The 14,214-nt window shown below is 40.9% G+C and overlaps 2 protein-coding genes and 1 pseudogene across 6 annotated transcripts; all 3 read left to right on the top strand.

Moving 5' to 3' along the window:
- Positions 1 to 2,460: 2,460 nt before the first annotated feature.
- Positions 2,461 to 4,892, top strand: LOC134033420 (4-galactosyl-N-acetylglucosaminide 3-alpha-L-fucosyltransferase 9-like). Of its 2 annotated transcripts, XM_062477562.1 has the most exons (3): positions 2,521 to 2,575; positions 2,828 to 3,034; positions 3,344 to 4,892. In XM_062477562.1, exon 3 carries the CDS (start codon positions 3,388 to 3,390, stop codon positions 4,483 to 4,485), a length of 1,098 nt encoding a protein of 365 aa, XP_062333546.1. In that variant the 5' UTR covers positions 2,521 to 2,575; positions 2,828 to 3,034; positions 3,344 to 3,387; the 3' UTR covers positions 4,486 to 4,892. The 2 variants fall into 2 exon arrangements, with proteins under 2 accessions (XP_062333547.1, XP_062333546.1); XM_062477563.1 differs by lacking the exon at positions 2,828 to 3,034 and having other exon boundaries at positions 2,461 to 2,575.
- LOC134033422 (4-galactosyl-N-acetylglucosaminide 3-alpha-L-fucosyltransferase 9-like) lies at positions 3,069 to 12,211 on the top strand. Of its 4 annotated transcripts, XM_062477565.1 has the most exons (3): positions 7,891 to 8,071; positions 8,183 to 8,353; positions 8,695 to 12,211. In XM_062477565.1, the coding sequence occupies exon 3, from the start codon at positions 8,739 to 8,741 to the stop codon at positions 9,834 to 9,836; it is 1,098 nt and encodes a 365-aa protein (XP_062333549.1). In that variant the 5' UTR covers positions 7,891 to 8,071; positions 8,183 to 8,353; positions 8,695 to 8,738; the 3' UTR covers positions 9,837 to 12,211. The 4 variants fall into 4 exon arrangements, with proteins under 4 accessions (XP_062333551.1, XP_062333549.1, XP_062333548.1 ...); XM_062477567.1 differs by lacking the exons at positions 7,891 to 8,071; positions 8,183 to 8,353 and adding an exon at positions 3,069 to 3,084 and having other exon boundaries at positions 8,584 to 12,211; XM_062477564.1 differs by lacking the exon at positions 8,183 to 8,353.
- LOC134033951 (4-galactosyl-N-acetylglucosaminide 3-alpha-L-fucosyltransferase 9-like) lies at positions 11,632 to 13,982 on the top strand (annotated as a pseudogene).
- The last annotated feature ends 232 nt before the right edge of the window (positions 13,983 to 14,214 follow it).

Raw genomic sequence — 14,214 nt, 5'->3', positions numbered from 1 at the left:
CCCATCTCCAGCCATGGACCCCCTCACGGCTCAACCAGGCTCTCTGGGTTCCTCTCCTCCTCGTGTTCCTTTCCTCCCTCTGTCTCTTGAGTGACGTGTCTGATATATTTTCCCTGTCTCTCATCCCCCCCCCCTCTTCTCCCTTTCTTCCTGGCCTCCCTATCTGCCGACTCCTCCTCCCTCTGCCTTTGTGAATCAAAATCTGCTTTTGCTCTGCTTAATATAGCCAAACGTTTACCATGTGTGCACAATCCTTCATCTCACAGGAAAATGGAACACTGTGGAACTCATCAAATATTTTGGTCCTGCCCCATGGGATTCCTCTATATCCACAGTTGAAATTTTGCAACATGTGAGAAATATGTAAACATATATGCAAGAAGTGGTCTTATTACACCGTGACATGGGAAAAATATTTAAAACTAGCCTGTCAGCATGTGTGCAGGACTAAATACCATGGTTGCTGAACAACATGAATCTTATTTTACCATAATATCTCAACGGGAGCATGCTGAAGTAGAATTATTGACAGTTTGCTTCGGTTCCTCTCATTCACTGCTGCATCAGACCAGAGGTTCAAGTCAAGCATTTCCAGTCAGCACAGGTTCATGCTGTGTGCAAATTGTACCATTATTATTCTACAATCCTCTGTTTGCACGCTGCTTACTAAACAGGCAAAAGCCCCTATTCAACATCATATACATAACAATGGGGGCGACAGAACGTCTGGGAACAATAGTACATTGAAGAACATGTCAGTTTACATACATTTCATTCAAATTTCGTGGCAATTCGTTTTACACCTATTTTTCGTGGATGAATAAATCAACTATGCATTTGAACTTGAGGAACCTTCAGGGGTAATATTATACAGCTTGAGCGCAGGATAAAAATTGAAGCTGCACTTTTACATACATTACACAGTCAAGTATTGTTGTGATTAGTGGAAAATGCGCAAGGAAAGCACTTCATATTTACATCACATTTTCATAATGACCCGCTGAGACGATAATTAAATAGGAGGATCTACCCATCTATTGGAATTGCATACAGGTGAAATCCAATGAACAACTGACAACCCCTCAGGAGGCACCACTTGGCTGCATGTAATCACAAGCTGCATGTTCTTTGAATGTGCAAACATAAGGTCTATCTCGAGGATTACACCCTGCTTGAATCCTTTTGAAATGGTCTCAGTCAACTCTTTCTCTCTGCTGTCTGGGAGCCTTACTGTACGTTCTACATTTCTCAGCTGGAAAGGAAATGAAGAATACTGACATACTTAGGGGGAGGGAGTCAGGTGGCTGAGCGGTTAGGGAATCGGGCTAGTAATCCGAAGGTTGCCAGTTCGATTCCCGGTCATGCCAACTGACGTTGTGTCCTTGGGCAATGCACTTCACCCTACTTGCCTCGGGGGAATGTCCCTGTACTTACTGTAAGTCGCTCTGGATAAGAGCGTAATGACTAAATGTAATGTAAATGTACTTATCAAGGCTTGACAGTTCTCTCCCTCGATAAGATAACCTTGATAAGATTTAAGATAACACACTGATGCTGTTTTAGTGTGTCACCGGCCTTCAGATCACTTGAATTGTTGATTTGGGTGTAGAGGCAACCAACCAATGAGGTTGAGCTTCACTTGATACCGTTTATTTAATAAAAACTCATATGCCACCAAAATCCGTAGCAAAAAAATATCTTCTTTGAATTCCAACTTATCAGACAGTATCTTTTTGCATTCTGTGTCTGTCTCACCTCGATCAAACCGCCTCCCATTGGACAGCTGAAAGAAAAATGTTTTCAGAAACATCTCCACTCTACTTGCCTTCGTCGGGTTCCCTGAGCGTACCTGGCACAAACAGAGTTCGATGCCAGAGGAACTTTGATTTGAGGATACCATTGGTAGGATCCAATGTGAGGAGCAACTTTATGAAGCCTTTGTTTTGCTTCAAAGTAATTTGTTTTGCTTCCAGAACTATGTGTTTTGTTGGGGAATAACCCGGTTTCTTTGTTTGAACACACTTTTGCCTGCTCTGTCCGGTTGTGACGCACTGCCCTACACCCCGCACCGTGGTCTAGCCTCACATGATACCACAATGAATGTATGATCAGTGACCTATGCACTTTTGTAAAACTCTCTTTTGGAAGTCGCTTTAGATAAAAGCGTCTGCTAAATGCATAAATGTACATGTACAGGTAAACGTAAATTTCCTTCGTCAGATGAGAATGATGAATTGGAGGAAGTGGTGTGGCCTGGCGGTCAAGAAAGATGAGACTTTGGCCGGGTTTCCCAGATTCGTTAAGATGCTCTTAACGCTATGAGCTTCTTAGCGTTAAGAGCATCTTAACGAATCTAGCGTTAAGAGCATCTTAACAAATCTAGCGTTAAGAGCATCTTAACGAATCTGGGAAACCCGGCCTTTATTTGTTCAGATTCCAGGAAATATAATCCAGTAAACCCATTGGTTAGGAAATGGGAGAGGAGGAGGGGAGAGTGAGACAGGTGTGGTGCTTGTGTTGTGTGTCAAACTCCATACAAGGAACCAAGCGATCATTACAGCAACAGTTTCCAGTGGTAAGAAAGATGTTCGCTTTTATCAATTGAGCAGCACACAATATTGTACTGTTTTTCATCATGTAAATATATTTAAAGGTCCCAAGATATGAAATGTTCACTTTAGGAGGTTATTTGGTCCCCCAGTGGCTAGAAATTTCGATAGGTGTAAACCAAGCCCTGGGTATTCTTCTCTGCCTTTGAGAAAATGAAAGCTGAAACGCTCGGTTTGGAAAATTTGAGCCCCGAGCCTCGCCTCTTTCTTCCTCATAGCATTTAAAGCTACAGACACAGAAACGGCACGTCCTGAGGAAAGCTCATTGTGGGACTGCTCGTAGTGGCTGTGATTCTGCACCAAGGCTGAATTTCGGGAAAGAGACTTCAGATACAGTATTAGGGGACCGCTAAGGCCTATATAAAAGCATCCAAAAACAGCATGTCAAGGGATCTTTCAAGAGTATATTTATAATTTTCTGGAAGGTTGGTGAAGTAAATGTATCAAAATATCTCTTTACAACATGTTTTGATTGGTAAATATAATTCATTCATGTTAATCTTTGATGACGAAAATGTCAGTCTTTACAATGCATCACTGACTGGTCTCATAAAATAAATATTTAGCCCTGCGGTTGGCCTACTTGACATACAATCCCATTCCATATCTGACAGAAATAAAATTCATTTATAAGGTGACTGTGGATTGAATAGAATTTTTTTCAATTCAAAAATTTAATTATTTGACATAGTAACTGATTTATTCCTATTTCTGTATTTTTATTTTGCATCCAGGACAATCCACGCAACTTTATGGAAAACAGATTGAAAACACAACAATGTCACACACACCACCAAACAGAACCTTTTTTGCAATGAGCATTGTTGTTTTCGGTCTTCTGTGTTCAATAGTAGCATTTTTCATTTACTTTGAGCCTGGACATTCTGAATGTGCATCCAGACAGCTTGACTTGCAACAGGACGAAGGTGTCTGGCACCCTGAGGAGGAAGTCAAACCTCTTGTGCTTCTGTGGTTCTGGCCCCTTGGAATAACGTTTGACTTTAGGGACTGTAAGAAATACTTTAACATTGATAGCTGTGAGTTGACGGCCGACAGATCCCTGTACAGCAGAGCAGATGGGGTTATTGTGTTTCACAAACATATTAGTTGGGACTTGAAAAACCTTCCCCCATCTCCACGTCCCCCTTTTCAGAAATGGATCTGGTTTCACGTTGAATCACCAACAAATACACAAAGGATTCCAGGCTTGGAAAACCTGTTCAACCTGACATTGAGCTACAGACGAGATGCTGACATCACTGTGCGAAATGAGTTACTGCCTGTAAAATCAGAGTCACAAAAGGATTTTAAGCTGCCTGAGAAAAATAAACTGGTTTGCTGGATCGTGACTAACAATAATCCAAGTACCGGAACAGGTACAAGAGCAAGCTTTTACCAGGAGCTTGTTAAACATATAAAGGTGAATGTTTATGGTGCTGCTTTCACAGGGGTTCATTTAGGAATTGAGGACTATTACTCGACCATTGCTAGCTGTAAGTTTTATCTGTCATTTGAAAACTCACTTTACAAGGACTACATCACAGAGAAGGTGAATGGACCTCTGGTAGCAGGCACTGTACCAGTAGTACTAGGCCCACCCAGACAGAACTATGAGGAGTTTATTCCTGCTGATTCATTCATACACGTTAATGACTTTCCTGATGTGAAGGGTCTTGCTGACTTCCTTACCCAGTTAGATAAGAATGATGAGATGTACATGCGTTACTTCCAATGGAGGAGGTACCTCAGTGCAAAACCTCACCTCTTATCTCCACATGATGAGTTCATACAACCCATTTGTTTAGCCTGTGATTACATGCTAAGAGACAAACACTACGATGTTGTTAATGAACTGTACAAGTGGTACTTTCAATGATTTAATAATTGCTGTTTTACATGTGACAAATTTGTTTGGAATAACATAATTTCACAAAATAACACTGTTTTGTTGTTCCACTACTGCAGTTGTTTTGTTGACATTTTATGAAATATGAAATAACATGAACTGTCCTTAAATGTTGAATATAACATGTATTCAAATTTTAACAAAAGGTATAAATACAAAGTTTTTTTATGGAATTAAAAACCTAACCTACTTAAATAAAAACAAATAAAAAAAGAAGCTGCATGTGATATAATTTCAAATGTCATGTTATATTATTAGGTGTATGGTTGTAACCATACACCTAATTTATAATCCACCTTTAGAGTTATAATGTGAAGCACTTTGAATTGCCTTGTTGTTGAAATGTGCTTTACAAATAAATTTGCATTGCATATGGTCAGAGTAGGCTAATTATTGACTTACAGTATGTGACCTGAGGTTTCAAAATGATTAATGGATAAGGGATAAAATAACTCTGTAGAAAGGTCACTAAAGTACAGACGTAGTAGTAGCCTAGTTATGTGTCTTATGTGAGTTTGTTATTGATAAGAGGGGTTAAACCAGGTGAGAAACACTGGTGCAGAGAGAACAGTTTGGAGGTGAGGGAAACAAAAAGAACCGTGCCCCAGGTGTCAATGCCAACGAGATAAATCACAAATACGACTGCCGCTATATTTCTTTCTTGTGACATTGGCATGAAGTTGAGTTTATATTGTTAATAAATAATACATTATAATAAACTGCAAGAAATCTAACAATTGTTAGTTCTGTCACTACACCCCCGTCCTAGTTGCAAAAGACCACCACCACTTTTAAACCATTCTTTGTTTATTTTCTTTGTTTCTTTAGTAATTCTAACTAAAGTTGTACTACTAAACCCATAACATATCGGTATCAGGCCCCATACCAGGTTCAGACAGCAAAGCAGGTTCATGTACTTGTAGTCCAGTCATTTTATGAAAAAAGGTAGGACAAATTGCAACAGAAGCAAACTTATCTGATTTTGTATCCTCAATGTCCTGAGTAAGGGGAAAAAAGCCCCAAAGAATCCCATTAAAGGAGACTAGACAGACTGATCAGGAAGGCCAGCGCTGTCCTAGGACGCCCCTTGGACACAGTGCAGGTGGTGGGAGAGAGGAGGATGGTAGTAAAGCTATCATCAATGATGGACAATGAATCCTACCTTATGCAGGACTCTGTCTCTGCACTGAGCAGCTCCAGGACTCTGTCTCTGCGCTGAGCATCTCCAGGACACTGTCTCTGCACTGAGCATCTCCAGGACACTGTCTCTGCACTGAGCATCTCCAGGACACTGTCTCTGCACTGAGCAGCTCCAGGACACTATCTCTGCACTGGGCAGCTCCAGGACACTGTCTCTGCACTGAGCATCTCCAGGACTCTGTCTCTGCACTGAGCGGCTCCAGGACACTGTCTCTGCACTGAGCAGCTCCAGGACACTGTCTCTGCACTGGGCAGCTCCAGGACACTGTCTCTGCACTGAGCGGCTCCAGGACACTGTCTCTGCACTGGGCGGCTCCAGGACACTGTCTCTGCACTGAGCGGCTCCAGGACACTGTCTCTGCACTGGGCGGCTCCAGGACACTGTCTCTGCACTGAGCGGCTCCAGGACACTGTCTCTGCACTGAGCAGCTCCAGGACACTGTCTCTGCACTGAGCGGCTCCAGGACACTGTCTCTGCACTGGGCGGCTCCAGGACACTGTCTCTGCACTGAGAAGCTCCAGGACACTGTCTCTGCACTGAGAAGCTCCAGGACACTGTCTCTGCACTGAGCAGCTCCAGGACACTGTCTCTGCACTGAGAAGCTCCAGGACACTGTCTCTGCACTGAGCGGCTCCAGGACACTGTCTCTGCACTGAGCGGCTCCAGGACACTGTCTCTGCACTGAGCAGCTCCAGGACACTGTCTCTGCACTGAGCAGCTCCAGGACACTGTCTCTGCACTGAGCGGCTCCAGGACACTGTCTCTGCACTGAGCAGCTCCAGGACACTGTCTCTGCACTGAGCAGCTCCAGGACACTGTCTCTGCACTGAGCAGCTCCTTCATCGACCGGCTCCTTCACCCTAAGTGCGTGAAGGAGCGGTACCGCAGGTCCTTCCTTCCTGCTGCAGTGAGACTGTACAACCAGCACTGCTCTACACACAAACACACACAGGACTCAACCACTCCAAATAACTCATGGACACACTTAAAACTACTGTGCAATATTTATATTTGTTTATTTATATTTGGTCTCCATAAGCAACTGGTGTTATTTTTTATTATATCTCGTACTTACTTTGTAAATTGTATGTATACTTCTGTCCACTTTGCTGCTGCAATGCCCGAATTTCCAAATTGTGGGACGAATAAAGGTATATCTTATCTTATGTTGTCTGCACTCCTCATCGACCCTGCATTTACATTTACATTTATTCATTTAGCAGACGCTTTTATCCAAAGCGACTTCCAAGAGAGAGCTTTACAAAGTGCATAGGTCACTGATCATGACAACAAGATAGCCACAAAACATTGCGAGTAGCCAAAACATGAAGCACACATTGTGAACAACCAAAGTAAGTGCCAAAGGGAAGAACCATAAGAGCATGTAGTTAAACAAGTTACAATTAAACAACATGAACCGCTATAAGTGCAAGTGTACCTGTGGAAAAAACAAGCAACAATAATAAAAACAATATATAATTTCAACGTGTCTCTATGACATCACCCGTGTACTCGACTCTAACACATGCAATGTGTGTCAATTCGCCAACCTATGGCTCATGACAAAAAGATTTGTGGCGATCTTGAGTAATCGGGAAGTTTAAGGGGAGAATAATATTAATAATAATAATAATATTACCATAATTATAACAATAGATTTCCTCCAGATCGAGAAATCCTAATTATATTGTTTCTCAGGATCTAGTGGTGCTTTAACCTCTGACTAGTCATTGGGCTCCCTGACGCACCCAACGGTGTCGGATGCATCGGTAGTAATGGGACCCCCTAGACAGAATTATTTATTTATACACGTTAATGAACTTGCCTGATGACAGCTCACTAATGTCCTTCGTCAGATGAGAATGATGAAATGGAGGAAGTGGCAGACCTCACATCTGATTCCCTGAGTTTCATCGATGAGATACTTTTAAAAAAAATGTCTGCCTTTAGTTACATGCCAAGAGACAAACAATAATAGTTTTGTTCAAAACCGGTATTTGGTTTGAATATTGCTTTCATCTCTTCAATATGTAATGTTAATGCATTGTGTGTTTCAATTTCTGTAAATGTTCTTTAGTATGTCATTGTCTTTATTGTGACAGTGTTCAAAAGGTTTAACGAGAGGAGTGTTCTTTTTACTCCTGTGATTATGTTGTGATAGAGCTCAAAAAGGGGTGTGGCCTGGCGGTTAAGAAAGAGGAGACTTTGTTCCAGGAAATATAATCCAGTAAACCCATTGGTTAGGAAATGGGAGAGGAAGAGGGACAGTGAGACACAGGTGTGGTGCTTGTCTTGCGTAAGTCAAACTCCGTACAAGGAACCAAGCGGTCATCCTTACAGAAACAGTTTCCAGTGGTAAGTAAGAAAGATGTTTTCTGATCTTTTATCAATTGAGCAGCACACAATATTGTACTGTTTTTAATCATGTAAATATATTTAAAAAGTATATTTGTAATTTTCTGGAAGGTTGGTGAAGTAAATGTATCAAAGTATGGAGAGTCAGATGGCTGAGCAGTTAGGGAGTCGGGCTATTAATCAGCAGATTGTTGTTTCTATTCCCGGCCGTGCCAAATGACGTGTCCTTGGGCAAGGCACTTCACCCTACTTGCCATGGGGAGAATGTCCCTGTAACTTACTGTAAGTCGCTCTGGATAAGAGCATCTGCTAAATGACTAAATGTAAAGTATCTCTTTACAACATGTTTTGATTGGGAAATATAATTCACGTTAATCTTTGATGAAGAAAATGTCAGTCTTTACAATGCAATCACTGACTGGTCTCATAAAATAAATATTTAGCCCTGCGGTTGGCCTACTTGACATACAATCCCATTCCATATCTGACAGAAATAAAATTCATTTATAAAGTGACTTTGGATTGAATATAATTTGTTTCATGTTTTGTTTAAAGTCAAAAATGTGATTATTTGACATAGTAACTGATTTATTCCTATTTCTGTATTTTTATTTTGCATCCAGGACAATCCGTGCAACTTTCTGGGAAACAGATTGAAAACACAACAATGTCACACACACCACCAAACAGAACCTTTTTTGCAATGAGCATTGTTGTTTTCGGTCTTCTGTGTTCAATAGTAGCATTTTTCATTTACTTTGAGCCTGGACATTCTGAATGTGCATCCAGACAGCTTGACTTGCAACAGGACGAAGGTGTCTGGCACCCTGAGGAGGAAGTCAAACCTCTTGTGCTTCTGTGGTTCTGGCCCCTTGGAATAACGTTTGACTTTAGGGACTGTAAGAAATACTTTAACATTGATAGCTGTGAGTTGACGGCCGACAGATCCCTGTACAGCAGAGCAGATGGGGTTATTGTGTTTCACAAACATATTAGTTGGGACTTGAAAAACCTTCCCCCATCTCCACGTCCCCCTTTTCAGAAATGGATCTGGTTTCACGTTGAATCACCAACAAATACACAAAGGATTCCAGGCTTGGAAAACCTGTTCAACCTGACATTGAGCTACAGACGAGATGCTGACATCACTGTGAGAAATGAGTTACTGCCTGTAAAATCAGAGTCACAAAAGGATTTTAAGCTGCCTGAGAAAAATAAACTGGTTTGCTGGATCGTGACTAACAATAATCCAAGTACCGGAACAGGTACAAGAGCAAGCTTTTACCAGGAGCTTGTTAAACATATAAAGGTGAATGTTTATGGTGCTGCTTTCACAGGGGTTCATTTAGGAATTGAGGACTATTACTCGACCATTGCTAGCTGTAAGTTTTATCTGTCATTTGAAAACTCAGTTCACAAGGACTACATCACAGAGAAGGTGAATGGACCTCTGGTAGCAGGCACTGTACCAGTAGTACTAGGCCCACCCAGACAGAACTATGAGGAGTTTATTCCTGCTGATTCATTCATACACGTTAATGACTTCCCTGATGTGAAGGGTCTTGCTGACTTCCTTACCCAGTTAGATAAGAATGATGAGATGTACATGCGTTACTTCCAATGGAGGAGGTACCTCAGTGCAAAACCTCACCTCTTATCTCCACATGATGAGTTCATACAACCCATTTGTTTAGCCTGTGATTACATGCTAAGAGACAAACACTACAATGTTGTTAATGATCTGTACAAGTGGTACTTTAAATGATTTAATAATTGTTGTTTTACATGTGACAAATTTGTTTGGAATAACATAATTTCACAAAATAATACTGTTTTGTTGTTCCGCTACTGCAGTTGTTTTGTTGACATTTTATGAAATATGAAATAACATGAACTGTCCTTAAATGTTGAATATAACATGTATTCAAATTTTAACAAAAGGTATAAATACAAAGTTTTTTTATGGAATTAAAAACCTAACCTACTTAAATAAAAGCAAATAAAAAAAGAAGCTGCATGTGATATAATTAATGTGATACAATTTTCAAACCTGCTGTGAGGACATCAAAACAGTGGACCAGTGAGGCTATGGAGGATCTGCGGGCGTGCTTGGACTGTACTGACTGGGATATGTTCAGGACTGCTACCAATAGTCTGGATGAACTCACAGAGACTGTGACGTCGTACATCAGCTTCTGTGAGGACTGCTGTATTCCAACACGCACCAGGGTGAGCTACAACAACGACAAACCCTGGTTCTCTGCTAAACTTAGAAAGTTGAGGTTGGTGAAGGAGCAAGCATTTAGGAGTGGGGATAGAGACAGATTCAAGGAGTCGAAGAACAGGTTTAGCAAGGCGGTGAGAGAGGCTAAACGGCTGTACTCAGAGACTAAAACACAAATTCTCTGCTAACGACTCTGCTTATGTCTGGAGAGGGCTCAGGCAGACCAACTACAAGCCCAGAGCCCCCCACACCGTTAACGACTCTCGCCTGTCCAACAACCTGAACGAGTTCTACTGCAGATTTGAAAGACAATTGGACTGTCCTGAACTGCACCTCCCCACCCTAGAGCCCCCACCACCACCACCACCACAGTGATGACTCTCTCCATTCAAGAGAGAGAAGTTAACAGACTTTTCAAGAGGCAGAACCCCCGCAAAGCAGCTGGGCCGGACTCTGTCTCTCCAGCTGTCGAAGGATCCATAAGAAGCCTTCGTTTGAATGAACCTTGGAGAAATGATTAAAGGAAATGCTTACAAATAATATATGCATTTGCATAGGGTGTGTTTAGAAATTGCTTGCATATGCAGTTAAGATGTGTTAGGAAATGCCTTGAATAAATGTTTAGACAGGTGGCCTATGTCATACAGAGGTATGACAGCTAGAAACTGTTTGCATAGGATTTACTAGAAACTGCCTGCATAGGATGTGGTTAGAAACGGCTTGCATAGGGGACACCCCAGGAAGCTCCAGGTTTCTTAGAGAACAGGATCAGAATAAGAATCAGAAAGGGTTTTAATCGCCATGAAAGTTTGCACAGACAAGGAATTTACTTTGGCAGGAAGGTGCATACATTAAACATATACGAATCTTAAAACTTAAATATGTGGTCTAACTATACAAAAGGAACAAAGTCTAGCTAATACTAAGGGGATTTAGAATAAAATATAAAGTAGCCATAATTTACAATCTAAAAATACAGATAGTACAAAAAATACAAATAGTACAAAAGATACAAATAATGCAAATTGCAATGTGGCAATGGTGTCATTGTGCAGATTGTGATTAAAGTCATTACAGTAAAGTCAGTGTGAGCCCTTGAGTGGGGGACTCAGTGCTAATCGAACTGAAACCATATGACAGCCCGACTTAGGAAAGAGGGAAAGTAGAGCTTACACAAGCTTACACACATTTTTTTTACGTGTGCTCTTCTTTCCAAAACTTACGGTAACACACAAATCCAACAATTGCACACACAAAATGCAAAATGCCTCGCTTCTGTTTTGCTCCTTGAGTGTCAGGTTTCACTAACTGTTTTACGAGTACGACCGGTCCTAGCATGTTTGAGGAGGTGCTTGTGTTCTGTAATTCAAACTCCGTACAAGGAACCAAGCGGTCATCCTTAACCTTTTAAGGAGTGAGGTATTTTTCCAAAACGGAAGCTAGCTAGTTTTAGTTAGCTTCCGTTACCTAGCAACCTAGCATAATACTCGTAGCAATGCTACTACCTGCTAGTGTTACTTGTTAGCCTCCTAATTGTACATTTTGAAGCCATACTATAGCGTTTGTCATATAGTTTTTGTCTATCGGAAAATAGTCGGTTGGAATGTTCAGAATCACATATGTGTGACGCTACTCCTTAACAGTTTCCAGTGGTAAGTAAGATGTTTGCTTTTATCAATTGATCAGCACCTGAGGGAGTCAGGTGGCTGAGCGGTGAGGGAATCGGGCTAGTAATCCGAAGGTTGCCAGTTCGATTCCCGGTCATGCCAACTGACGTTGTGTCCTTGGGCAAGACACTTCACCCTACTTGCCTCGGGGGAATGTCCCTGTACTTAATGTAAGTCGCTCTGGATAAGAGCGTCTGCTAAATGACTAAATGTAGCACACAATATTTTACTGTTTTTCATCATGTAAATATATTTAAAAAGTATATTTGCAATTTTCTGGAAGGTTGGTGAAGTAAATGTATCAAAGTATCTCTTTACAACATGTTTTGATTGGTAAATATAATTCATGTTAATCTTTGATGACGAAAATGTCAGTCTTTACAATGCATCACTGACTGGTCTCATAAAATAAATATTTAGCCCTGTGGTTGGCCTACTTGACATACAATCCCATTCCATATCTGACAGAAATAAAATTCATTTATAAAGTGACTTTGGCTTGAATATAATTTGTTTCATGTTTTATTTCAATTCAAAAAAATTATTATTTGACATAATGACACATTTACTTTGAGCCTGGACATTCTGAATGTGCATCCAGACAGCTTGACTTGCAACAGGACGAAGGTGTCTGGCACCCTGAGGAGGAAGTCAAACCTCTTGTGCTTCTGTGGTTCTGGCCCGAGGGAATAACGTTTGACTTTACATTTATATTTACATTTAGTCATTTAGTCACACACGCTCTTATCCAGAGCGACTTACAGTAAGTACAGGGACATTCCCCCGAGGCAAGTAGGGTGAAGTGCCTTGCCCAAGGACACAACGTCATTTTGCACGGCCTGGAATCGAACCGGCAACCTTCAGATTACTAGCCCGATTCCCTAACCGCTCAGCCACCTGACTCCCTGACTTTAAGGGCTGTAAGAAATACTTTAACATTGATAGCTGTGAGTTGAGTTGACGGCCGACAGATCCCTGTACAGCAGAGCAGATGGGGTTATTGTGTATCACAAACATATTAGTTGGGACTTGAAAAACCTTCCCCCATCTCCACGTCCCCCTTTTCAGAAATGGATCTGGTTTCACGTTGAATCACCAACAAATACAAAAAGGATTCCAGGCTTGTTCAACCTGTTCAACCTGACATTGAGCTACAGACGAGATGCTGACATCACTGTGCGAAATGAGTCACAAAAGGATTTTAAGCTGCCTGAGAAAAATAAACTGGTTTGCTGGATCGTGACTAACAATAATCCAAGTACCGGAACAGGTACAAGAGCAAGCTTTTACCAGGAGCTTGTTAAACATATAAATGTGAATGTTTATGGTGCTGCTTTCACAGGGGTTCATTTGGGAAATGAGGACTATTACTCGACCATTGCTAGCTGTAAGTTTTATCTGTCATTTGAAAACTCAGTTCACAAGGACTACATCACAGAGAAGGTGAATGGACCTCTGGTAGCAGGCACTGTACCAGTAGTACTAGGCCCACCCAGACAGAACTATGAGGAGTTTATTCCTGCTGATTCATTCATACACGTTAATGACTTTCCTGATGTGAAGGGTCTTGCTGACTTCCTTACCCAGTTAGATAAGAATGATGAGATGTACATGCGTTACTTCCAATGGAGGAGGTACCTCAGTGCAAAACCTCACCTCTTATCTCCACATGAGGAGTTCATCCGACCCATTTGTTTAGCCTGTGATTACATGCTAAGAGACAAACATTACAGTGTTAGTAATGATCTGTACAAGTGGTACTTTCAATGATTTAATAATTGCTGTTTTACATGTGACAAATTCATTTGTAATAACATAATTTCACAAAATAACACTGTTTTGTTCTTCCACTACTGCAGTTTTGAAATTGTTTACATTTTATGAAATTTACATTAATGAAATCCCATGAACTGTCATTTAATGTTGAATATAACATGTATTCAAATGTTTACAAAATGTATAAATACAAAGTTTTTTTTATGGAATTAAAAACTTAACCTACTTACATGTAAATAAAAAATTAATCTAAAAATAAGCTGCATGTGATACAATTTCTGTGTCATGTGTGATGATATAAGGTGTATGGTTATTCCTTTAGAATTAGAAAGACTGTTGTGTTCCTAGATATCACAATTCAAGGCCGTAGCCATGGAGTCAACATTGGGGGGGACGAATTAATTTTGTAATGATAATTTCGGACATCGTGCGTGGTTGCCTGTCGTACATTTACATTTGTATTTATATTTTTATAT

Source organism: Osmerus eperlanus, chromosome 14 (assembly GCF_963692335.1).
Source record: "Osmerus eperlanus chromosome 14, fOsmEpe2.1, whole genome shotgun sequence".
In the NCBI taxonomy this organism is placed as follows: domain Eukaryota; kingdom Metazoa; phylum Chordata; class Actinopteri; order Osmeriformes; family Osmeridae; genus Osmerus; species Osmerus eperlanus.
Note: the sequence above shows the minus strand (reverse complement) of the source record. Positions and strands in the feature narration are given on the sequence as shown.

Bases quoted from the DNA above. Each gene is read 5' to 3' on its own strand.
- LOC134033420 (XM_062477563.1), top strand. From the start codon at position 3,388: ATGTCACACACACCACCAAACAGAACCTTTTTTGCAATGAGCATTGTT.
- LOC134033422 (XM_062477567.1), top strand. From the start codon at position 8,739: ATGTCACACACACCACCAAACAGAACCTTTTTTGCAATGAGCATTGTT.